The sequence below is a fragment of the Canis lupus genome, chromosome 22 (assembly GCF_003254725.2).
Source record: "Canis lupus dingo isolate Sandy chromosome 22, ASM325472v2, whole genome shotgun sequence".
In the NCBI taxonomy this organism is placed as follows: Eukaryota; Metazoa; Chordata; class Mammalia; order Carnivora; family Canidae; genus Canis; species Canis lupus.
Genome location: NC_064264.1, coordinates 41,577,283 through 41,602,558, shown reverse-complemented (window position 1 = coordinate 41,602,558; position 25,276 = coordinate 41,577,283). Strand labels below are relative to the sequence as shown.

Below are 25,276 nucleotides of genomic sequence, written 5' to 3'. Positions count from 1 at the left end.
AAGGTTAGTGATTATATTTTTACATCAAAGTATTTTCTGCCATGGTTCATCAAATTAAAAAGCCAAGTTTCAGTAACTCATAGGAAAATGTGATCCCTTTCTGAAGCTTACTTCTTTTGAAGTTTTTTTTTTTTTTTTTTTTTTTTTTTTTTTTTTTTTTTTTTTTTTTTTTTTGACAATTGAAAGGAATTTTAATCGACTCATCACAAAGCACTGAGCAAGCAAAATAATGTTAATAGAAAATTTTAAATAAAATATTTAAAACAAAAACAGCAGTGCAGAAAACAGCATTAAAATGTTGGCATAATCACACACATTTTAACACTTCCACATTCTTTTTGGAATCCAGGCTTTTAAACTTGGGGAACATGTTGACTTATAGGAAAATAAAAGAATGCAGATGAACTGACTCTACAGAGTCACAACACAGAAAATTTCCCTAGAGTCCTATTGCCAGATAAGCAGTTATATGAATTTTAAAATCAAAACAATATGAATAATTCTTTGCTCTTTAAAGTAAGTATCCAAGAATTATACTAGAAAAATGTGCACATACTGAGCTGTATTTATATAATGTCATTACATTCTCTGGCCCATCAGGCTAGATACATTTATTTACTAACCTCAGTTATATATTACTCTTCACTTTGTCAGAACGTTTGCCAGACTTCTCAGAGCAAGATATATCTTAAACATTCAAACATTTAAAGAATGTAACCACAGGAATCATCTAATCCAACTGGGGATCCATTTTGTTAATGACACTGATCCTCAGTGACAAGCGCACTAAAGGTGAGTAGCACAATCAGCATTTTCACACACTGAAATTCATGAAATGACAATAGTGCAACTATTATGTTTAACTGTAATTAAGTCTGAAGACAGGTATGTTTTTCAAAAGGATTAAAACCCTAAGCTACAGAATTGTGTTACATAAAAGGATATGGAAATCTTACTCATTCTTTACAATAAAGATGGGAGAGTCCTCTTAAAAATTAAAAATTCAAGACACTTTCTAAATACTTTCAAACTGAGTTGCTCTTGCCAACACCTATAAAGTGAGAATTTTGTGTACAGAATTCAGGAATTACCTTTAAAGGCAGGGCATGGAAATTATTTGCCTGTCTTTAAATTTTGCTATTTGCCTCTGATTGGGCATGAGATAATCCTGGTGCCAAAGTCTGCTTTATAAAAGATAAGTGGTCACATATCTGTGGAAACCACCTTGTTTTGTCAATGTTTTTATGTAGTAGGCATGTCATTTTCCAGTTATAGCTACAAAGTTTCATAATTAAGGATTCCAGTGCTGGACAGAATTTTTTTTGAATACCCAGATAATTTTCAACAAATTTATCTCTCACTTTTTAATTCATAAGGAACAAAACTGATACAGGTTTATGTGTCTCTGTGTGCATCTTAGTATTTTTGTTTTGATATTTGTTAAATAGTTCACATTTAACAAATGTGTCTGAAGTCATCCACATAGTAACTGTTCTATAGTAGACACTGGGCTCAACTATTAAAATTGTATACAAGGAAATTAGGGGTGTTGCAGTATTTTGTTGCAAATAACTTGCCATCTGGTGTTGGGTCAGAAAATGCTATTTCGTCAGTCCTGAGAAAACAGCCAAACATGAAGCGGTTCCTGCATTTTAACAAGATCCCCAGGTGATTCATACAGACTTCTAAGTTTGAGAAACATCAGACTAGACTGGTGGAACTAGGTTAGATACTGGTATTACCCATGCCAAATTTATGCATTCCTGAGAGTATCTACCAATCGTCTTGCGATGCGCTTTCTTCGTTTCAACCTGAAGACCCAGATTCTACTTATTCCACATACTGCAGGCTGTGGCACATCTGAACATTGCCAAGCCCGGTGACATTCTTTAGAGCTTGCAGATTCTGGACCAGTTGGTTCAGAAAGGACACGGAAGGCCTGTTTGATGGGCTCTGCAATTAAACACCCAACTACTTTCTTATCATCAGATATGAAGAGAAAAGTCTTGGTTTTGTTTGGACATCTGGGAACAACTTGGTGGAAGCCCAATTCATTATCAACAAGTTCTTGGACATCTTCTACCTTTCTGATAGCATAACTTGGATCATGTGGCAGGACCAACACAATTTTCCCATCCCAAAACTCTGCTACAACACGTTCTTTTTTCCAGCCTGTGTATTTGATTCCCTCCAGAAATCTGTGGTGATGCCTAACATGCTGCAGTTCATCTTCAGGGTTGGAGGCAGTATAGATCATGCCACAGGACTTACACACAGTGGTTCCAAAATGTTTCTGACCTGCATCAATGATGAGCTGGTCTTCTGTTTCTTTATTTGTATCCCTGGCATTAGTACTTTTCTGCATGTTGATCTGTTTCAAGTTAGCAGATATAACGGATCCCACAGAAGACTGTTCTTCAACTAAAGATCTTTTTGTATTGACTGAAGACACACTGAAGATAGGATAGACAATGGACTCAGGAGAAACCGCCTTGTTTTTACTGAGAGAATCCTCTGAAGGAAAACACGCATTTTCATTAGGTTTACATTCTCTTAAAGAAACTACTCCACCAAATGAGTCCTTTGTTAATTTCTCTTCATTTTTACTTCTTGTATGAAGCAACTCAATGTTTGGTTCTTTTTCTAGTAACAAGCTCTTTGGCACTTGCCTTGCAGTCTCTGCATAAGAATCTTTGATCACTTTTGATATATTCTTTTCTGTGAGTTCCAGTAATGGCTTGTTTTCCAGAGACAATTTTCTAAGACAGGGCTTTTTTCTAACAAAAAATGCTGCTCCACCCTGGAGTGTAACTTGTGGTTTGACTTTTTGGCTTAGAACCCGAGGAGCATTCAGATTATCTTGAGCTGAATAGTAATTATTCTCTTTCTCTACAATTGGCTTATAGGCCACTCGATTTTGCTTGGAACTTTTAGAATTTTTTGATTGAGGCTTGATGCATTTGTATTTTGGTTGACATTTAGAAATTAAACTCTTTTGTGGCCTTTTAATCATCCTCTTGGAGCAGACTGGTTTTCCCTGAATTTTTTCTGTCACAACAGGAAAAGATTGGTCTTCATTATTACTTTTTAGACAAGTGGGTCGACTTTCTTTTATCAGCTTTCTCTCTAATGGGTTGAGGTACCACTTATCTTTCTTATAAAAGGATACAGTAGACATAGTAGATTTAAGTGGTGAACCTTGACTTGCAGATGGCAATCTGGTTTTAGTTGTTTCGGATGGATTTGAAAGGAAATGACTTTGCTGAGAGCAATGAACCTTCTTTTCATTGCTATCACTGTAATTTTCATCAGGTGATGGAAATGTATTTTCAGCAGAGTCCAAAATTAATTTCTTCGATGGAATGTCTGATAATAAGTTGTCACAGTTCAAAGGCTGTTTCCTTTTTCTCAGAGTAAAAGCTGACATCTTCTTAACTGAACTCCTCAGAGTGCGGAGAATCCCTTGCGTGGCTTCGGTCTCGAGCTGCTGAGGCGCCAAGCCCTGAGCTAGAGCTCGTTTTCCTTGACGTTCACCCCCACGTTCCACAGAATCCCCCGTGCTCCTCCGCCTTCCGCCCCACGCCTCCACCCCGCAGCCCCGCGCAGCACCTACCTGAGTCTTCTTTTGAAGTTTTGATAGAAAAAAACATAATTCTTCTTATACCCATTACCAAGTGCCAATTTCATGATATTTATATCTAGCAGATTTTTTCTTTTTTTGTAAAATATATCAAATAAGAAATTAGGGAAAAGAGAAAAGAAAGAAATGAGTTATTCATATATATTCTACATTGAAGAACTCTTGAATATTTTTCATAACTTTTGGTAGAATAACTTCCTACTAATAAATGAAACAGTAAAATATTTTATCTCACAACTGTCAGAAATTTAACCTTTTCTCATTCCTCTGCAGACCACTCCAAACCTGAAATTATGTACAACATACATTTTTGGTAGCACTGCATAATAGGAGGGAAAAGAATTTAAACTCAGCATAATATTCTAATGTTTGCTCTGCTACTAATTTCTATTTGAAATTGGGAAAGTTATTTAATATGACTGTATTTCTTCAATGTAACATGACAATTATGATAGTATATTGGGAAGTTTTATAGACTAGGATGACAAATGTGGTTATTTAGTATGTATTAAACTACAATAATACATTTTCTAACTGCACTTCTATAAACTCGATCAATTTGGAAGCGACTTATATGAACTTGAATATCCTTTTTTTTTTTTTAAGAAAAAAAGATTTTGTTTAATTGAGAGAGAAAGAGAGAGCTAGAGAGATCATGAGCAGGGAGAGGGCAGAGGAAGGGGGAGAAGCAGACTCCCCGCTGAGCAGGGAGCCCAACTCGGGGCTCAGTCCCAGGACCCTGGGATCATGACCTAAGCCCAAGGCATATGCTTAACCCATTGAGCCACTAGGTGCACCTAAACCTGAATATCCTAATACACATTTAGTAGTTCAGTTTTTGTATTATTACATTAAATAGTTAAGTATTTTTTTTTAAATAGTTAAGTATTCATTGGCAATCCACCCAATTTTTAGAAAAAAATTACTATTGTATTTTCTTCTTTTGTATTTTAATAAATATTATATATATATTTGTTATATTTCAAGATATCTGTACATATCTATAGATATTTCTATATTTCTATATATTTGTTATATGTGTATATCAGATATAATGTTGCCCATAATAGATGATAATGTATTAGTTAGATATATAATAGTGAGAATCATATACACATACAAAATCTTAGTATGTTTGAAGGTTTATACACCTAAACAAAGACCTCACAAATACAGAACTAATGAAAATTAAAATAAAAAAAGACTTGTGTTCTCATGTAATACATTTATCCTTCTGATCATTGACTTTATTTGTTTTTGGGTGGGGGATGAGAGATACTGAGAAACTCAGTTACAAACTGAAAAACTTTTTAAGAAGGGATCTGGACAATAATTTCTGATCATCTAAACAGTAAATATATTTGATTATATTATGTGAGAGTTCATGTGTTGAGAGACATCCTTAGTATTCATGTAGAATATTATGAAAAATTTTGTGATAGAATACATTTCATTTCATTTTGCTCATTTTATTTTTTAAAAGATTTATTTATTTATATTTAGAGAGAGTGAGTACAGAGAGAGTGAGTACACACAAGTGGGGGAGAGGCAAAGGGAGAAATCGGCTACAAGCAGACTTCCCACTAGCGGCTCAATCTCATGACCCATGAGATCATGACCTGAGTGGAAACTAATACATTAGTAATATAATTGTAATAGTGTACATTATCACTTTACAATATAACAAAAGATTTTTGTATGCTGAGTATAAACACACAAAGAGATATAAAAACAAGAAAAATCAAACGGATGGAATCTATAAATAAAACATTTAGCTTGCATTTGTTTGCTTATCAAATGACCACTTCTTCTATCTCATTTATATTTTTAATTCTATTTAATCAAAACACTTCCCCACATTCAATATTGAGTAAATCTCCACTTAATGTAATTTATCAGACATCGTATACATTTTTAGCGAATTCTTGTAAAGTACTTTCAAGTTCTAAACTACACTCTGGAGATCAAGAGTATACACAATGGATATAGCCTTGCTCTCCTCTAAACTGCAGAATTGAGAAAGAGGATGCTTTCAGTTCAAAAGGGGCATATGAGTGCTTGAAACTCAGATTTAGGAAGTGATAGAAAATTTCCAAAATTAAAAAAAAAAAAAAGTTCATCTTAGAAGGGGAGTAGGCATTAACTAGCTAAGGTAAGGAAAGGGAGAAGCATCCAGGTAGATATGGAGCACGTACCATGAAGAAACAGTGAGGCAAGATAAATACTATTGTGTTTAGGGGACTGGAAGTAGTTCAGGTGTTGAAATATGAAATGCAAGAAGTGATGGGGGGATGGAAGAGGTTTGGGAGAAAGGAAAGGCCAAATCCTGAAGGACTGTGTGGCAATGTCAGGCAATTTGAGTTTAAACATTCCAAGTAGTAGGATAAAGTGCTAGTTGGTTGGGAAAATGTAAATTTTGCTTTTGCACTTGTTAGTGAAGTTAAGTAAAAAGTCTTAGTGGAAAATTAGGGTAGTCTGTATGTGGTGATTTGAATAAATGTTCTAAAGGGATTTTCAGTGCCTCAGATCTTGGTACACATTGTGTCTAGACAATGCAAAAGGATTGTCCTGTAGCAGATACAAAGGCACTGAGTATGTGGAAACTACTTAGGTAGTGTGTTTTCTTTCACTTAACTGTGAAACTGTATTAAGAATAATTTTAGTGGTAAACTAATGGAATACTTCACATAACGTGGGGTTCAAGTGATATGTTACAAATATCTAGAAAAATAAGTTAGTATAATTTGTTTTATACTAATTTTTAAACTGATAGTTACATATATGACTCTTTAACTTATATTTAAGTGATTTTTCTTTTATACAATATGTGCATAATATATTTTCACCTGAGTTTTCTATAACAATCTATATATTTCCTTTGGTGAGAGGATAAAAAAGAGAAGAGAGATGATAATTTTCCATTATAAAGAAAAAAATCTTACTCCCTTGATTTACTAAAAATATTCTAGCATTTGAAATTAAAACCCAGCAATAAAGAACTTGCTTGGGGTTTTAAGGAAAATGAATCTATATGTGAATTAAAATTTTGAAAAGTTGTTCTTTTTTATATTTAGAGAAACTGTTTTAAGGCAGTTTTCCTGTCTTTAGAATCTGATTTTAGAAACATACAGAGAAATTAAGAAAATCCCCCAAAAGTTTTCTACACTGATGGCTTCCAAAGTTTTGTTTGTTAAACATGTGTATCTTGTATCATTTGTCTTATAAATTTGATAGTTGCAAGTTAACAAAACATGAAATGTTTTCATTATTACGTGAAATTCAAGTCTAAGAATATGGATCCCATTTAAAATATTCATTTGGTTTCTGAATATTTACTTAATATTTATTGATGACATTCTTCTGTTGTGTAATTGATTACAAAGAATAAACTGTGTTATTTTATTATGACTTAATTGTGATAATCAACAAATATTTATTGAATGTTTCATAGATATTTAGAACTATCTTAAGTATATAATTAAGTTAAAGGTCTCATATTATTTATAATAAACCTGCTTAGGGAGACAAGAGTAACAACAATGAAAAAAAGGAAAATAAGTCTAAGCAGTGTTTAAGTTCTAAATTGTAGAAAAAGTCCATTGTTTAGTCTCTGGTTGCAACTAGAATTTAACTTTAAAATAATTGCAGACTAGACTTCTGTGATAGTTTGCAATATAAAAAGTACAAACTAAACCCCTGAACTTCATATTCTATTCACAAAACCAACAGTATCAGAATTTGAATTATATAGTTCATGTTATATAATGAATACATAAAATATTGCATATATTGATCAAGCTTAGGAAGGTTTTAAACCACTAAAAACAATACATGCTGTAAACGTATATAGGTATATACATAACTTGAATTTGTTCTGCTATAAATTACAGGATATGAAAAAATTATATTTCAGGGTTTTTGTGATTATACAGTATAAGATTATTTTTGTTAGTGGCAACTAGAACTACTTGTAAAATTACTGGAGTTTTTATATATTATCCACATAATTCAAAATATTGGAACTGTTCAATTTAAAACACTACCTGAATCTCATCTTATAGATTATCCTATATAATTTATACTTTGAAAAATTTCAGAATTATAAAATAGATGTCCTAAAGATGAAATTTTCTTTCCTATTTTTATGCCTTGTAAACCTGTTTAATGATGCAGTTTTATAGCATTCACTGAATTTATACACTTTAATAGTTACATGACATTCCATGTCATCTGCATTGAAACAATGTACTAATATGAATTTGAAATAAGCTACAATTACTGACTTACTTTTTTTTTTAAGATTTTACTTATTTATTTGAGAGACACAGAAAGAATCAGAGAGAGAAAGCAAGCTCACAAGCAGAGTGAGGGATAGAGGGAGAAGCAGACTTCCACTGAGCAGGGAGCCTGCTGAGGGACTTAATCCTGGAACTCCTGGACCATGACCTGATCAGAGGCAGGCACTTAACTGAATGAGCCACCCAGGCGCCCTGATTTAATTAAAAACATTTTTTTAAAAAATATCACTAGAACATAAAGATATGTATATGTTTCCACAATATTATTATTAATTACTCTGTATGTTTCTAAAATCAGATTCTAAAGTCAGGAAAACTGCCTTAAAACAGTTTCTCTAAATATAAAAAAGAACAACTTTCCAAAATTTTAATTCACATATAGATCCGTTTTCTTTAAAACCCCAAGCAAGTTCTTTATTACTGGATTTTAATTTCAAATGCTAGAATATTTTTAGTAAATCAAGGGAGTAAGATTTTTTTCTTTATAATTGAAAATTATCATCTTGTTCACTTACCTCACCATCTGTCCTTCTGTTTTGACCTATTCTGCTGGTCATTTGGGCTCTGTTGAGTTTCTTTCAGAAGGCATCATAGCTGTATACAGATGAGGGTTAGCTTGAAAATCCCAACTGCAGCTGTGTTCAAACAGACCATGACATATAATGTCGATAAATCCCCTCTTTTACAAATTCCATGGCATTTTGATGATTCTGATTAGAGCAGCTGCTCCTTGGCTTATACTTTCATGAAAGTTTTACATTATTGTAAATGAAAAGTATTATTCTAAAGTTCTAAATGCTTTTAAAAAGTAGGCATTTTAATTTCTACACTGATGGCTTCCAAAGTTTTGTTTGTTAAACATGTGCATCTTATATCATTTGTTTTATAAATTTGATAGTTGCAAGTTAACAAAACATGAAATGTTTTCATTATTACGTGAAATTCAAATCTAAGAATATGGATCCCATTTAAAATATTCATTTGGTTTCTGAATATTTACTTAATATTTATTGATGACATTCTTCTGTTGTGAAATTGATTACAAAGAATAAACTGTGTTATTTTATTATGACTTAATTGTGATAATCAACAAATATTTATTGAATGTTTCATTGATATTTAGAACTATCTTAAGTATATAATTAAGTTAAAGGTCTCATATTATTTGTAATAACCCTGCTTAGGGAGACAAGAGTAACAACAATGAAAAAACACAATATTATTATTTCTCAAATAGTGACTGTTTTAGTACTTGCAACATATTTTCTGAACTATATAATTCAAATTCTGATACTGTTGGTTTTGTGAATAGAATATGAAGTTCAGGGGTTTAGTTTGTACTTTTTATATTGCTAACTATCACAGAAGTTCATATTTTCTGTTTTCAATAGTTGCAAACATCTACCTTTTGAGAAAGCAAAGAACTTTGGAGAAAAAATCATCAGCTCATTCACAAGTTAAAACCAGAAATTAAATGTTTGGTAGAGCATGGAATTTGACTTGTTTTAGCTGTTCTTTAGCTAATCTGTTCTTCTATCAGATTAGTTAGATTATTCTCTTGGCATTGCTGAGTTTCTATTTCATTATTTCATTTCATTCATATCTATTTGATTCATCATATTTCTGCCTCTGTCTTTCATGAAAAAATAAATAAAATCTTTTTAAAAATTATATAGTTATTAGGAGGAGACATTTCCTGTTTTGTTGTAGCAAATGTCACAAATGATCCACAAGACCTGAATGTACATCATGCCTTCAACTGATTTCATTAAAATTGCATAGGATAATGGCAGAATGACCATGGAAATGAGCATCAAAAATAATAAGACACCTGAGAAGTAAGGGGGAAGCCTTTTTGAACATATGTTTGCCCATTTCTTTGTTTTTTTAAGATTTTATTTATTTATTCATGAGAGACACAGAGAGAGGCAGAGACATAGGCAGAGGGAGAAGCAGGCTCCCTGTGGTGAACTCAATGCAGGACTCGATACCAAGATCCTGGGATCACACCCTGAGCTGAAGGCAGACACTGAACCACTGATCCACCCAAGCATCCCATGTTTGCCCATTTCTAAATATGATTAAAATATTATTTATCGAATGGGTTTGTTGTGAGAATTAAATATGATATGAATGAATGTAATTGACAAGGCACAAAAACAAAAATTGTGAAAGTACATAGTGCATGTTATCTAGAAATAAAAAAGTAAATTGCACATTGCAATAATATACAAGACACTTCCATGAAAGCCATTGAGAATTAAACAAAAAAGAAAGTCCGTGTGATCAACATGCCCACGAGGAATACACTGAATAAACCACTGCATGACGCATGATGATTGCTTAATAAATATTTGTTACATAATAGTTGAACAAATGAATAATAGGGACTGGTCACCATAAGTCTTCATAAGAAACAGACCATTATACTGCTTCAGATCACTTCAGATTATTTGGGAATGTTGAGAGTATTCCAGAGGTTTATTTCCTTTGTTTTATTTGCTTTGTTTTGGATTATTCAGATATATAAATATGTCTTGGGCAGATTGTTGAATGGAAGGCAGGGTACCTCAAATATCTCCTGGACCATATCTATCTCATTGTACTATATATTAGAGTTCATATGTTATGAAGTGGTTTTCCAGTTTTTAACCGAATGCATATTGGGTCTTCACATTAAATTTTCAGAATTTGATGAGGGATGCCATGTGAAAGATGATCTATAGATGAGACATATGTTATTCCAGTTTAGTAGTTTGATTTAAAAAAGGGGGGGGGAGAGGAAGATGGACTGCATTTTGTAGATAAAAGTTTGTTATTTCCCAAACCTGAAATTGTTCTAGTTAGCAATTAGCATTCTTGTTTCCATCTGGGTAGGAGATGTAGATTTGTAAGGGAAATGATAAATGGATATCAGATCAAACTTGGAAGATCTCTATAGTACCTATAGACTCTCAGGGTATGGTTTCTAAAAATTAGGCATGCCAAAGAGTGTGCTATCTATCTACATATCAGATATTGCATTGGTAAACTCTGAATTTACCAGAAGATGTAAAGACACCTAGACAGGAGGCCATGTGATGACAGAGGCAGAGATTGGATGATGGATCCATAATCCAAAGAATGCCAAGGATTGCTTGCAATGCTGAAAGCTAAGAAAAAAATCATGAAACAGATTCTCCCCTAGAGCCTTCCAAGGAAGTATTGCCCTGTGGACACCTTGATTTCAGACTTCTAGCCTCCAAAATTATGAAAAACTAAAACTTTGTTACTTAAGTCAATGGTACTTTGCTACAGCAACACTAGTAAACTGATACCCATACCAACTCCCATTGTCTCTTACTTGTAGCAAATGTTGGACAATACTTGGACAATATTACTTGGACAATAAATTCCTTGCTGCTGGGTTAACTGGTCCCTTTCTGGTTCCCATATAATTCACACTGCATTCTCTACACCAGCACTATCCAGTAGAACCTTCTGCAATGATGAAAATATGTTTGCTCTCTAACCAATAGCCACATATGGCTATTGAACAGGTTAAAATGACTAGTGCAACTTTCTTGGCCAGGACAGTGGCTATTATTGGAAAGAACAGTTCTAGACAATGTAATCATGTCAAGAACTAAATGTAATTATCTCTTCTTGTGCCATCTGTTTTCTCTTAAGATAAAGAATAAAACATTTAACATAGCCAGTAAGACTCCCCAAGCATTTCTAACAGCTATTTTTCCTTGCCAAATATTAATCTACTTTACTCTCCATCTAGCAGCCCACCATGGTCTGTTGCACCTCAAGACCTTTGCCCATCAATACCTGTAATTTTATCTCTTCTCTGTGATAATTAGCTCCTGTTTAAACTTTGGATGTAAGTTTATTATCTCTATCCTGAGATGGTAAACTAGACCATAACCACTTTATGATATGCTACCATCTCCCACCCTCTTTGTTGTACTTATCAGAGTTAAATCATCTTTTGTGTGATTTTATGTTGTCTGCTTCCTCAATAAATATCAAATCTCATGAAGCTTAAAACACTTATGATTCTCAGTCCACAATTAAAAATGACAACATGCCTGGCAGATGGTAAGCATTTAAACTACTAGTTGGAAGAATGAAAGATAAAGTCACCTTGACTTTGACATGGATTTTTTTTTTAAGATTTTATTTATTCATTCATGAGAGACACAGAGAGAGAGAGAGGCAGAGACACAGGCAGAGGGAGAAGCAGGCTCCATGCAGGAAGCCCAACATGGGACTTGATCCCGGGTCACCAGGATCACGACCTGGACTGAAGGCGGCACTAAACCGCTGAGCCACCCTGGCTGCCCTGACATGGATTTTTAATCAGTAATTTTTACCACTTCATTGCATTCTCTAACTTTTAAGATGTAGAAGGCATCTTACCTAAATTTAAAATAGAATCTAAGTCATCTAATACTGACTTATTTATTTTTTAATTTCTATATGCAAATACAGAAAAAAAAAAAACTTCCTCAATAGCATTGGAAGTTAAAAATCATAAGCAGTTAGTACCAAAATCTGGGAGGATTGATACTGATTAAAAGCAGATGGAATGGACTGACAAAAAACTAACCCAGGCTTTTGTTTTTGCCATAACTAGGCTTTATTCTTTGAAAGAGAGATCATGTTGAGTAGATAAGAAAGTGCTTTATGCCTCTCCTGCCAGTGTCCACTGACTCTGATCTAGTCTATCTTCTATGTAGAACACCTGACCTCCTTCATTACTTTGTGATGCAGAGAACTACTTTCTTCACCACCTCAAATGCTACCAGAATATTTGATAAACAAAATATTTTTGTAATAAAAGAAAATAACTTCACTTACTCAGTTAATGCAAAACTGATTAAAACACTGTATTAGGGAAATGAATAGTAGTAAAAGTTGCAGTGTGTGAATATAGGATTATTTTGAGGAAAAGACACTTGGTGGCCTATGATGTAAGAATTACAGAAGAGTAACTCAAGCAATAGTAGAAGCTATGTATCAATTTTCTACATGTTCTGCTTATGTAGAATAAAAATGAGCCATGAGGTAAGGATAGAAAGAAGTCAATGGAACGGTGGTTGATAATGCTATATAATAAACTGCAAACAAGGAGATATTCAATTCTGTCAAGGTGAGAATGTGATTTAAGTAATATACCCATATTTATCTGAGTTGTTCCTCCTGCATTGATTTAAATGTCCAAGTTACATACAACATGAATTTTGTGATACAAAGTGTTTAGTAGTTTTCCTTTCCTACATATACCTTCTAGCTTGCACACATTTGTCAATTTTTATAATCTTGGCTTTACACTATTGTCTATACACTACATTATTCAAAATGAACTGTAGTATAGTTACTTGGACATATCTCATCATTTCACAGATTTAGTAATGAGGTTAGAAGAAAGTTAATTAGAAAAATGTGGTGCAAAAAAGAAAAATGTAATACATGAAAGGGAAAAGTAAATGCATCTAAGAGACCCAGAAGTAGTAGATACTTCTAAAACCATAATCATTTGGATGCAGGATCAAATTTTAGGAGACTGTCATGATTCAGATCACTATAAAAGAGTTTTGCCTCTGTAAAGAGGTAATAAGCTAAAAAAACATAGTGAAGAAGGAATGAGGAAGGCTTGCAAGTGAACTGAGGCATAGTAGTAGTTAATGGAAACACTAGAACTGAGAAAAATAGTCTTTGGGCAGAAGAGAATTGATTCTACAGAAAAATCAAATCAACAATATGGAAGGCAAACTTGAATAGCATTCTCAGAATACAGAAGAAAAGTGCAAAGGGATAAACTTGATGAGAAAGAAAATGATGTACAAGAACAGGAAATAGGACTCACCATATAGAAAAATGTGTATTTTGAGGGAGAACTCAAAAAAAGTTAAATTTGCAGTGTACTTGGATTGAATCTTCCTTGCATTAGATAAAAGCTGTATTCAAACTGTATGTTACATCACTACAATGCAAGCAACGATAATCAGATGATCAATAAAATAGATACACTCTAAAGTATACGACTGGATTATAACCTGAAAAAAAAATTCAGGTAGATAAAATCCAATTCCAGGAGGATCCTTTAAACGCAAAACTGTTTGGGGGTTTTATGAGGTAGAATCAGAAGTGGGGGGAATAGAAAACAGGTAAAAAAGCAAGTTAGGGGAAAGAAAAAGTTTGAGGACACTTTTTGGTTTTAAGAAATTTGGTGGGATACAGGATGTGGATGAGAAAGAAGAAAAGTAATTTTAATGAATGTTGTTATGGGATGTACATTTCTCCCTCACATTTTGTGTAAGATCATGCATGTGAAACAAAATTAAATAACTTGATTTCTTTTACTATATTTTGTTGGTGGACAGAATATCTTTGGATGTGAGATCTCCTGAGGATATGTTGTAAACCTCAGAGTAAGCAGTATAAAAATACACATGCAAATTAAAGTTCTATTTAAGAAAACATTCAAACAGTGAAAACAGAGTGCAAAGAGAGGTCAGATGAACAACAAAGAAAGAAACCAGAGAAAATTTGAAAACAAAGTAAAATAGTAACCCAATCTTATCAATAATTACATATAGCTATGTTTGCATTATTACATACATATAATAATCAAAGGCAGACATTTTCAGAATAGATAAATTAAACAAAGCCCAATTTTATGTGGTTTATAAGAGATACACTTTAAATATAATCTCACTTTTGAACACTTTTATTGCAAACTCCATAAAGTTTGGAGTTTTCCATTTATTCTGTGTTCTGATTCAGCTTATATTACAGTCTTAAAATTGGCAAAACTATGATTTGTCTTTACATTGTAATGATTACATGTAATAATACAAGCTTATATGATAAAGCTTTAAGACAGTGCTGTAATTTTAGTCTTAGTCAATTATATGTTTTATAAAAAATAAGAAGAAAGTGTCAAAAAAGAAAAGTTTTTGGATTTACACATATATTTACCATTTCTTACACTCTTTGTTTTGTTATGGAAAATCAGGAGGCCATCTGGTATCATTTCCCTTTCAGCTGGAACAATTTTCTTCAGCTTTCTTGTAAGTCAGTTCTTCTGGCAACACATTCTTTTTGTTCTCTTTCTATCAAAAATGTATTTTGCCTTCAGTCATGAATTATATTATTACTGAAATTCGAATTTGGGGCTGACATTCTTTTTTTTTTTTTTATCAGCTTAAAAATGTCCACTCTTCTCGTGACCATCATTTTTGACTGACTCATTGATTGGATTGTTGTTTCACTGTATGTTGTATGTCATTTTCCTTTTGCTGCTATCACAGCTTGCTTTTTATCTCTGACTTTAAACACTTGACTATACAGTACGTGGGTATGGCCTTCAGGTTTATTTGCATGTTTTGTTTTCCTTTTTAACATTTATCTACAAATCCTTTCTCTTAAGAATTTGGGAAACTTTTAGCCACGACATTTTGTATTTTTTTTTCCTGTCCTATCCTCCCTTTCTGTCATTCTAGTTCCATTTACTTGTGACCTTGTGATGCCATTTAGCTTGTCCTTAAAGCTCCAGGTATTATTATTTGAAATATTGTTTTCTTTTGTTCTTCATTTTGGATTATTTCTGTTTTTCTACCATCAAGTTTACTTACCCTTTTTTCTACCCTGTTCATTTGGCTAAGTCTACCCAGTACATTTTTAATTTCAGAAATTGTTTCTCATTTCTAGGGTTCCCATCTGTTCTTCTTATTACTATTAATATTTGAGGAAAAGTATAGAGTATTTAATTTGATTCAAGGAGAGAAAAATCTGAATTTCAATATTCCTATTTTTCTTAAAAAATGAAAGACATTAAATCAATTGTTGAAATAGGATTCCAGAAAAGATTATGAATGGGTACTTTTATAAATTGATTTTTAAAAGAATATTGGCAAGATAAGAAAGTCCTTAGCTACATAGTTTAGCTAACAACTTGAGTATTAATTTTTTATCTAGATTTTGAATCTGATTTTAATAAGGTATTTATTAATATGCATTCATATCTTCAATCCAGTTATGATTATCTTCTGTAATCTATTTCAATACCAGCCTACCAAATACATAATGAAGGTAAAATGCATGCAATACTTAGTAAATCATCATCATCATAAAACAGTTTCATATTTGATTTCAAATGATTTGTAGAAATGTTATCCTTCATTAGAGCAGAAAATTATTTCATAATTTGAAGCAACATTTTGTTAACAGTTTCATGCACATACATATACACTATTTCTATGAATTCAAAACATAAAAGGTTCTTTAGAGCAAGGATACCAAGAGTTCTAAACAAGTGATTATGAATTGTATTTCTCAAGCTTCATTGACCAAGGAATTAGTTTCAGGAACATTTAATGGATCTTATACTTATTAAAACTTCCATTTGAAGAACACTAGTTGCTAAAAATTTCTCCTCTTATTTATACTTAAAATTATATAAAACGTATTTTATGGGTGCATGAGTGGCTCAGTCAGTTAAGCCTACAACTCTTGATTTCTCCTGGGGTCGTGATCTTGTAGTCCTGGGATGAAGCCCCATGTTGGGCTCTGTACTCAGCTAGGAGTCTGCTTGAGGTTCTTTCCATCTCTCTCTGCTCCTCCCCCCATTTTTGCCCTCCCTTTATTTCTCTCTGAAATAAATTAATCTTTAAAGAAAACCCATGTTATTCACTTTCTGAAACACTATCAGTGATTTAAAAACAAATCTTTCAATGATGACTGATATTTTATTGTTGTTGTTCTAGTTTTTGGGTATCTAAGCTCTTTGAAATCTGTGAATACTTAATTTTAGCTCATATTCTGATAGCAAAACACTTGACATTCAGTAGCTTTTAGATTCTAGGATAAGATAGCCTTTCAACATATTCCATGAATAGCATTTGACATTTTAAAAGAACATTTAAAAATGCCCTCTTTCAACATTTAGACATTGCATTTTAAGGGCATGGTGCCTGACACTGTTGCAACCATCTTGTCATAATGAGGGTGTTAAGAACAGGGTGGTATAGAGAAAGAGAGGGAGAGAAATACAGGACAGATAAAACTGTTTATTTTATTATTCATAAATAAGGTCAAGAGCCTTGTATATAACCAGAATTTCTTGCTGAAGACTGTCGCAAATGCCTGATAATCTTAACATAGGACTTTTAAAGTGTTTTTTGTTTGTTTTCCTTTGAGAAAAAGGAAAAATCTGAGCCACTTCATTGTGCTATGGGCAGTGGTATCTAAGTAAGTGCCTTTCTAAATTCATCAGCAAAAAAATTGGTTTCTGAAAACCAACTTTATTTTTATTATTATTATGAGAGTAAAATGGAGGGTTTCATGCTTTACACTACTAAATTTTTACTATACTTAACTTCTATGTACTGAATAATACAATGTTCTTATTTTCATTTTTTTGTCTTTCTTTAACCATCTAAGTCATTTGCACAAATATTATCAACATTTTTTTTATTCACTTAGCATGTGGCTTATTTGATTTGTGAAGATTATATATTCCTTATATCTTTATAGTATTAAATGCACAATTAAAGGAAACTGTACATGACTTTCAGATTTCTCAGCATTTAGATCTTAGGCTGAGGACTTTTTTTATTATGTCAGTGTTATAGTAATAGTACATTTAGTCTTGTTATTAAAATTGACATAGTTTTTTATTTTTTTCAACTCTAAATCCTCATGCACAGTATTGGCAAGGAAAATGCAAAAATTACAATGCTATATTCATTCAAATAATCTCCATTCTTAGATCTTCCTAGCTCTACCTGATATCCTGCAGGATTTGACATCTCAGGGGAACAAAGGACTTTATTCATCAGTAGGATAAGAATTCATCCTGTATTTGTCAGTAGGATATGTAAAGAGAAAATCTTAATCAATAAATTACACTTTACTATAATCAGCTACTTTGCAGTTTTAGAGAGTTTGGATGATAATTTACAGGGTGTTATACATAGCATTATGATAAAGCAGTGGATAATGACACCAATTGTTTGTAGAGAAGGCAGAAAGAATTACCACTTGCATTGGGAGCAAAAATGAAAATACACAATGAGTTTCAGCTCAGAGTTTATAGTTGCTTTTTTTCTTCTTGAAGAATCTGAACAGTTCTCCCACATAGGAAAATCAAATTTCAATAGTTTTTTTTTTTATTTCATATAATTAAAATGTTAAACAATTTTGTTTGAAATGATAAAATATAGAAGAATACCAAAGCACAGTGAGAATTGTACTTGTTTACTACAGACTTTGCTTTGGCATTTTGTAGGCATAAATTAATCTGCTTTCAGGACAATTACAAAAGGGTTAGATTATATTACATTCATGATACATACAAATATATAGTAGCTGTAGCGCTCAAACTCACGTAGTCACTGTCCTTCTACCCCCATTGACCTGCATCAGTTTTTCCTAACGATTGATGTTGTCTCTTGGAAAACCCCTTGTTTCCTTTCTTGGACTTAACATTCAGCTTAGTTATTTGGCTAATACCACATTTCTTTTTCCATGAATAAATTACAAAAGCCCCCCAGTATTTTCTGAGAAACTATTCTGACCAGGTATTAGAATGTAAGACTGGTAGTATACATTGAGTCTGGGAAACTGGAGAAGCTGCTAACCTAGTTGCTGTATCTTTGTGTAACTCAGAATGCTCAGATTCAAGTTTTCCCAAGTCAGATTACATAGAAAACTAAAGGCTTTAGCAAGCAAACTCTATAAGGCATTTTCTTTTAAACTCTTTAAGGCATATTCTTTTAAAATTATCTATTTTATATATAAAAAATGAAAAAGATATTGTACAATTTTTTATTTATTTATTTATTTATTTATTTATTTATTTATTTATTTGTATTTTGAGAGAAAGTACATGTGTGGAGGGGATGGGATGGAGGGCAGAAGGAGAGAGAGAGAAAAAATCCTTAACAAACTCCACTTCCAGCATGGAGCCACATGCAGGGCTGGATCCCATGACCCTGAGATCATGACGCCAGCTGAAATCAAGCGCTGGACACCTAACTGAATGAGCCACCCAGGTGCCCCCAATTTAAAAAGTTTTAAAAATGTATAGCCATGCAAACGTTACTACCATTTTACATCACTGTAATTAAACCATTTCTATCAAGTTAAAATTTCCAGCTTTTTTGCACTCATGCCTCTCCTAATACTGCTCCCTCACATCTGACATAGAGTTTTGCCTTCCCCAGAATGTCATTAAAAATTCAATTAGGGATCCCTGGGTGGCGCAGCGGTTTGGCGCTTGCCTTTGGCTCAGGGCGCGATCCTGGAGACCCGGGATCGAGTCCCACGTCGGGCTCCCGGTGCATGGAGCCTGCTTCTCTCTCTGCCTGTGTCTCTGCCTCTCTCTCTCTCTGTGTGACTATCATAAATAAAAAAAAAAATAAAAATAAAAATAAAAAAATAAAAAAAATTCAATTAATTGACTTAGAATTTTTTGTCTCTAAATTATTTTACTTCTCATAATGCTTTTGAGAGTCATCCATGTATCAGGAATTCATTCTTTTTTTATTCCTGAGTACTATGCCATTGAATGGAGAAAACACTATCTTTTTATCCATTCATCAAGTGTTAGACATTTAGTTTATTCCAGATTCTGGATATTATAAACAGTATTTTAATTCATATTATGATCACCAAAAATATTTAGCTCTAGTGTTTTGTTTTGTTTTGTTTTGTTTTTCTTTCTTCCTTTTTTAAAAAAATATTTTATTTATTCAAGAGAGACAGAGAGGGAGGCAAAAACATAGATGGATAAGCAGGCTGCCTGTGGGACTCGATCCTAGGATCACGCCCTGAGCCAAAGACAGATGTTCAACCACTGAGCCACCCAGGTGCCCGTTGTTTGGTTTCTTATGATGTCTTTCTGCACATGCTGTGTTACTCTGTAAGGGTAATATCAAGGTAATATTGCTTTCATAGAAAGATTTGGGAATTAGTTCTACCTCATCTATTTTCAGGAAGAATTTTTGCAGAGCTGGTATTCTTTCTTAAATAATCAGTAGAGTTTTTTGTTGAGGTCATCTGCATCTGCAGTTTTATTTACAGGAAAGATTTTATTTTTTTATTCTTATTATTTTTTAAAGATTTTATTTATTCATTCATGAGAGACACACACAGTGAGAGAGAGGCAGAGACACAGGCAGAGGGAGGAGCAGTCTCCACGCAGGGAGCCCGACGTGGAACTCGATTCGGAGTCTCCAGGTTCACGCTCTGGGCTGAAGGCCACGCTAAACTGCTGAGCCACCCGAGCGACCCTAAGGGAAAGATTTTAGATGTGGATTATATTTCTTTAATTTATATTAAAAATATGCATATCTATTTTTCTTGATTGAATTTAGGTAAATTCCTTAGAGTATCATATTTTATATTATTATTTCATAAATATCTAGCAGGAAGTGTTTGGGCCTTTAGGGTGTTGTTATATTTGTTTATTCTTTTCCTTAAGATACAGAGTGTCTGCCATACCTCAGGAATCAGATTTTTTTTTTTTTTTTAAGATTTTATTTGAGAGAAGAAAGAGAAAGCGTGCACGCGCTAGCGGTGAAGGGGAGGAAAGGAAGAATCAGGCTCCCTGCTGAGCAGGGAGCCCAACATGTGGCTTGATCCTGCCCCGAGATCATGACATGAGCCAAAGGCAAACAATCAACTGACTGAGCCACCCAGGCACCCCAGTAATCAGATTTCTTAACCAAACACAGTAGAGCCAACCAAGCACAATTTATTTTAGAGTAGGTACAGATGTACTCTGGGTATTAAAGTTCAAAGTATCATTTCCCTTAAACCAGATAATAACTATAAATTGTATTTATGATCCTGAGCCACAGCATGGTTTTGACTATTTTCAGGCTTCACCTGAAAAACACCATGAAACTTTTGAAATATACTGGCCAGTTTCATAGAATTCCCTTCAATTTGGATTTTTCTGATGAGTTTCTCATTATTAACAATTGAAGCTATATATTATTAAGGAGGATACTATGGAAGTCGTGTTACCTCATTGCCTCGTATTAGGCAGTGTGTTATGTCTGTATATGTTAGGGGTGACATTAACCTTGCTCATTTGTTTAAGGGGCTGTCTGCCACAATATGAACTTACTATTTTTTTCTCTTGGGACTTATCAAATGTGTTGAGGAGATATTTTGACACTTTGCAAATACTTTGTTTCTGTTTATATATTCACCTTCTAAATTTATCATCCATCAGCTTCTGTAGCAATTATTCCTAAGTTATTCTAATAGTGGTGTTCTATTTTCTTTTACATATCTGAACCAGAATTCTTCTGTAAAAAAGGAGTTGTCACTTCTTTGTGTATTTATTTATTAAGCCATTTATTTGTACAATTATGGATTCACATTTTTTTACTCTTTCAGGTGGATTCTTATGGCATTTTTATTATTTATTTGTTTGTTTAGCATTCTCTTGCATGAAGTACAATATGTTTGTAAAATTCTTTTTGTCATTAGGCTTAGAATATTTACCCAAGCCAGTCCCTATCTTCCCCATCCCTTTCACTGTGGCTATGTAATTCATTTGCAATACAATTAGATTGATTTATCACAGTCTACATTTCCTTCTCCCCGCCCCAACATCCTGGTAGATTTTTAAATTCAGTAAAACTTATATTTTGTGGTGTACAGTTCTATGGATTTCAAAAAAAATGCAAATAGTTTTAATACACAACTATGGTTCCATACAAAACGTATTATTATCCATAAAGTTGTCTCACAGTACTCCTTTATATTAAAGGCATCTCCCTTTCCCTCAAATCCTGACAAGAACTAATCTTTTTTTTTTTTTTTTTTTTTTTAGTCCCTATAGTTTTGCCTTTACCAGACTGTTCTATAAAGGGAGCATATAGTTTTAGCCTTTGGTCTAGGAGAACCACTTAGAAATATCTTAGAGATTCTCACTTAGAAAAATGCATTTATTATTCATACCTGCTATTACAACAATTGTTAGTATGCTCTTTTTTACATTTCTGAGTGATATTCCAATGTGTGGATGTCTTGGATAGTAGATACATTCTGCTAGGGTTCTCTGATCTCTTTGGAATTGCGGTCTGATATATATCATTAATTTTAAGAAACTTGTAGCCATTGTTTTCTCAAATATTTCTTGCACCTATTCCCTCTTTCCTCAAATTCAAAGTGCACATATATTAGATGGATTGATAATATTCTATGACTTTTGGATAGTCTCTTCTTGTATTTTTTCATTCACTTTTCTCTTTGTGTTCCTGCTTGAATAACTTATATCGCCTTATCTTCAAGTTCACTGAATCTTTCCTCACCTGTGTTTAGGATACAGATGCATACATCAAAAGCATTTTTTCCCCTGTATATTATTTTTAGCATTTCCGTTTCACTGTTTCTTATGATTTCTATCTGTCTGGTGAAATTGTCAATTTGAGTTTGCATATTGAACCACCATTTTCCAATAGAACATTTAACACAGTATTAATAATAGTTATTTTATAGTTTCAGTCACACAATTACTATAACTTTCTCATAGTTAAGTATGGTTGTGATGATTTCCTCATCTTTTCAGGGTGGGTCTTTCTTTGCCTTTTCATATCCCTTGCAATTTTCTTGAATCCAGGCATCCTGTCAGGACAGTAGAGATGAGTTGAAAAGCTTTTATGCCCCACAATGGTCATGGCTTTCCTTCTGATAGGGCTTTATTGTGGGTGTTTGAGATAATCTAGGTTTAGAAATTGGAATAGGTCTGAAGGTTGTTGTTGCTATGGCTACCACCACTATGCCCTAGGTTGAATATCTGTTCTTTAAAAAATAAAATGTGGCCTTACATGTCACATGTTCTTACTTTTGAAACTGAAAAAAATATATACAATTGCTTTTTAATGTTAATAATTTATTAAATAATCCAAAGATAATTTTCTCCTTAAGAAAAGCCAAGCCTAAATCTCAGTAAACATATTACTTTACATAAGGAAGCCCAACCTTACAGCATGCCTTTTAATGGTAAATGTTCAGTTATTTACTTGAAATGCATTAAAAAGTCTTTATAAAATAGATTTGAAAATCAGGAAGAATGATTAGAGAATAAATAACCTGGATAATATATATTACAGATTCTATTAACTCATTATTAGTCAATCACAACTATACAATATTTTTATTCTGCTTAAATCAGACATAACATAATTTAAATTGTATAAGAAATCTATTATTATGTAATACTCTTGTTTTAAAGTGTATAATTCTATTAATTGCTATCTAGGTTGGTATTAACAGTTTTTTAAAGTGTATAGGTACACTTCACATATATTTTTAGTAAAGTATCTGAAATAAAAATAAATCAAATAATTAAATCAATAGAGGAATTTAAGCACTTTTTAACACCATCAGAGTATTTCTTTTTTTTTTTAAGATTTTTTAAAAAATTTATTTATTCATAGAGACACAGAGAGAGAGAGAGAGAGAGGCTGAGACATAGGCAGAGGGAGAAGCAGGCACCATGCAGGGAGCCTGACGTGGGGCTGGATCCAGGGTCTCCAGGATCACACCCTAGGCTGCAGGCGGCACTAAACGGCTGTGCCACCTGGGCTACCCCAGAGTATTTCTTATATAGGTTTTTTTTTTTTTTCAATTTGATATTAAGTAGTGTTGTAATTGACTACACAATTTGATTGAATTTTCAGAAGAAAAATAAAAGGAACGTGTAGGGCAGATGATTTAGTATATCCCAAATAAATGAATTGACTCTACCCCCTTACCACTACCATATTTAAGATAATTAAGAAATATAGTTTAATCAATTAAGATGACTTAGTCTTAGTGTTTATAATACTAAGATATTAAAAAGTTATATTAAAGAATTCTGTTATAGAGGGGAGGTGGGTGAGGATGGGTAAAATAGGTGATAGGGATTAAGGAGGACACTTGGTATGATGAGCACCTCGTATTGTATTCAAGTGTTGAATTACTAAATTCTACACAGGAAACTAGTATTACACTGTATGTTAACTACCTGGAATTTAAATAAAAAGTTGGGAAAAAGTAAAATAAAATAATCATCATCCTTAAAGAAAAAGAGTTCTGTTGTATTTTTCACCCTTCATGATTACACATGGGAGTAAAAAATTACTGAAATTATTTTTTGACATTTTTCTTTAATTGCTTATTAATAATTTATTATCTATTGAAATATATAGATTAAATCACCCATGTTAAAAATAGTGGCATATTTTTACTTTAAATCTTTATTAAAGTATGATATTGGAAATATTTACATTTGATCTTTCTGTGGATAGTATCTACTTAAATATAATCTCTATTTATATCAAGCCTCTTGTTTCAGAAGTAGAGAATTCCTATCCAAATTTTATCAGAATATAGGAATTGAAAAAAATATCCATTTGAGAAAAATAAAACAGTGGAATAATTTGAAGTTGATAAAAATATGTTTGCCTCAAAATATGGTTTCAGTTGAACTTAACTTGTAGTTTTAGGGTTAGCTTACAGAAATGAGGAAGAACTTCTATAGAAATATTTATCAGTGGGACACCTGGATGGCTCAGTGGTTGAGTATCTGCCTTCAGCTCAGGACATGGTCTCAGAGTTCAGAGATTGAGTCTCGCATCAGGCTCCAGCATGAAGCCTGCTTCTCCTCCCTCTGTATATGTCTCTGTTTCTCTCTGTGTTTCTCATGAATAAATAAATAAAATCTTAAAAAAAAAAATCTGTGAACTATATTCACACAATAGAGTTTGCATAAGATTTTTTCAACAAGCCATTACTTAAGCAAAACTAGGAAGATTTAAGTTTTTTATTTTTTATTTTTTATTTATTATTTTTAAAAAATTTTTATTCTAGTTCAGCAACTAAAATTTCATCTCATTACAATTAATTTGTCTTCAAATTCTATATTAACTAAAATTATCATACAGTGTAGTACATGTTATTTATTGGCACAGAATTTGAAAATTTCAGTTCCCTAAAGTTCCATATGGTGCTAAAATGAATTCTATTTGTGTTTTTCCATAATTCATTTTAATATCTTATATATTTCATTCCTTCTGGTGGCAGAGACCAAATTTCCATCAGTTCAAATGTACCCTGTCTTTTCCTAGAGCTTCATCATATTTTCAGGAAAATTATATACCTAACATGACACATTTGGATTTTAAAGTCATGTCTCCTCTTAGGTGTCATGGAGAGGTCCACCATCCTATCTGCTGTTGGTTATCTGTTCATATGGGTATCGATTAATAAATAATTTGTTATTGTCTGTTGATTTAATCCTTTCTTTCTGTCAAATCAGTTTTCTCTTTCTCTGCCACAC

The 25,276-nt window shown here is 32.8% G+C and overlaps 1 protein-coding gene across 1 annotated transcript; it reads right to left on the bottom strand.

Annotated features, from left to right (window-relative positions):
- Positions 1–1,210: 1,210 nt before the first annotated feature.
- On the bottom strand, positions 1,211–3,558 carry LOC125753347 (N-acetyltransferase ESCO2-like). Its single transcript, XM_049099370.1, is given in 2 exon segments — positions 1,211–1,645; positions 1,743–3,558. Coding segments are annotated over 2 exon segments (1,818 nt in total). The 5' UTR covers positions 3,428–3,558; the 3' UTR covers positions 1,211–1,512.
- Between the last annotated feature and the right edge of the window lie 21,718 nt (positions 3,559–25,276).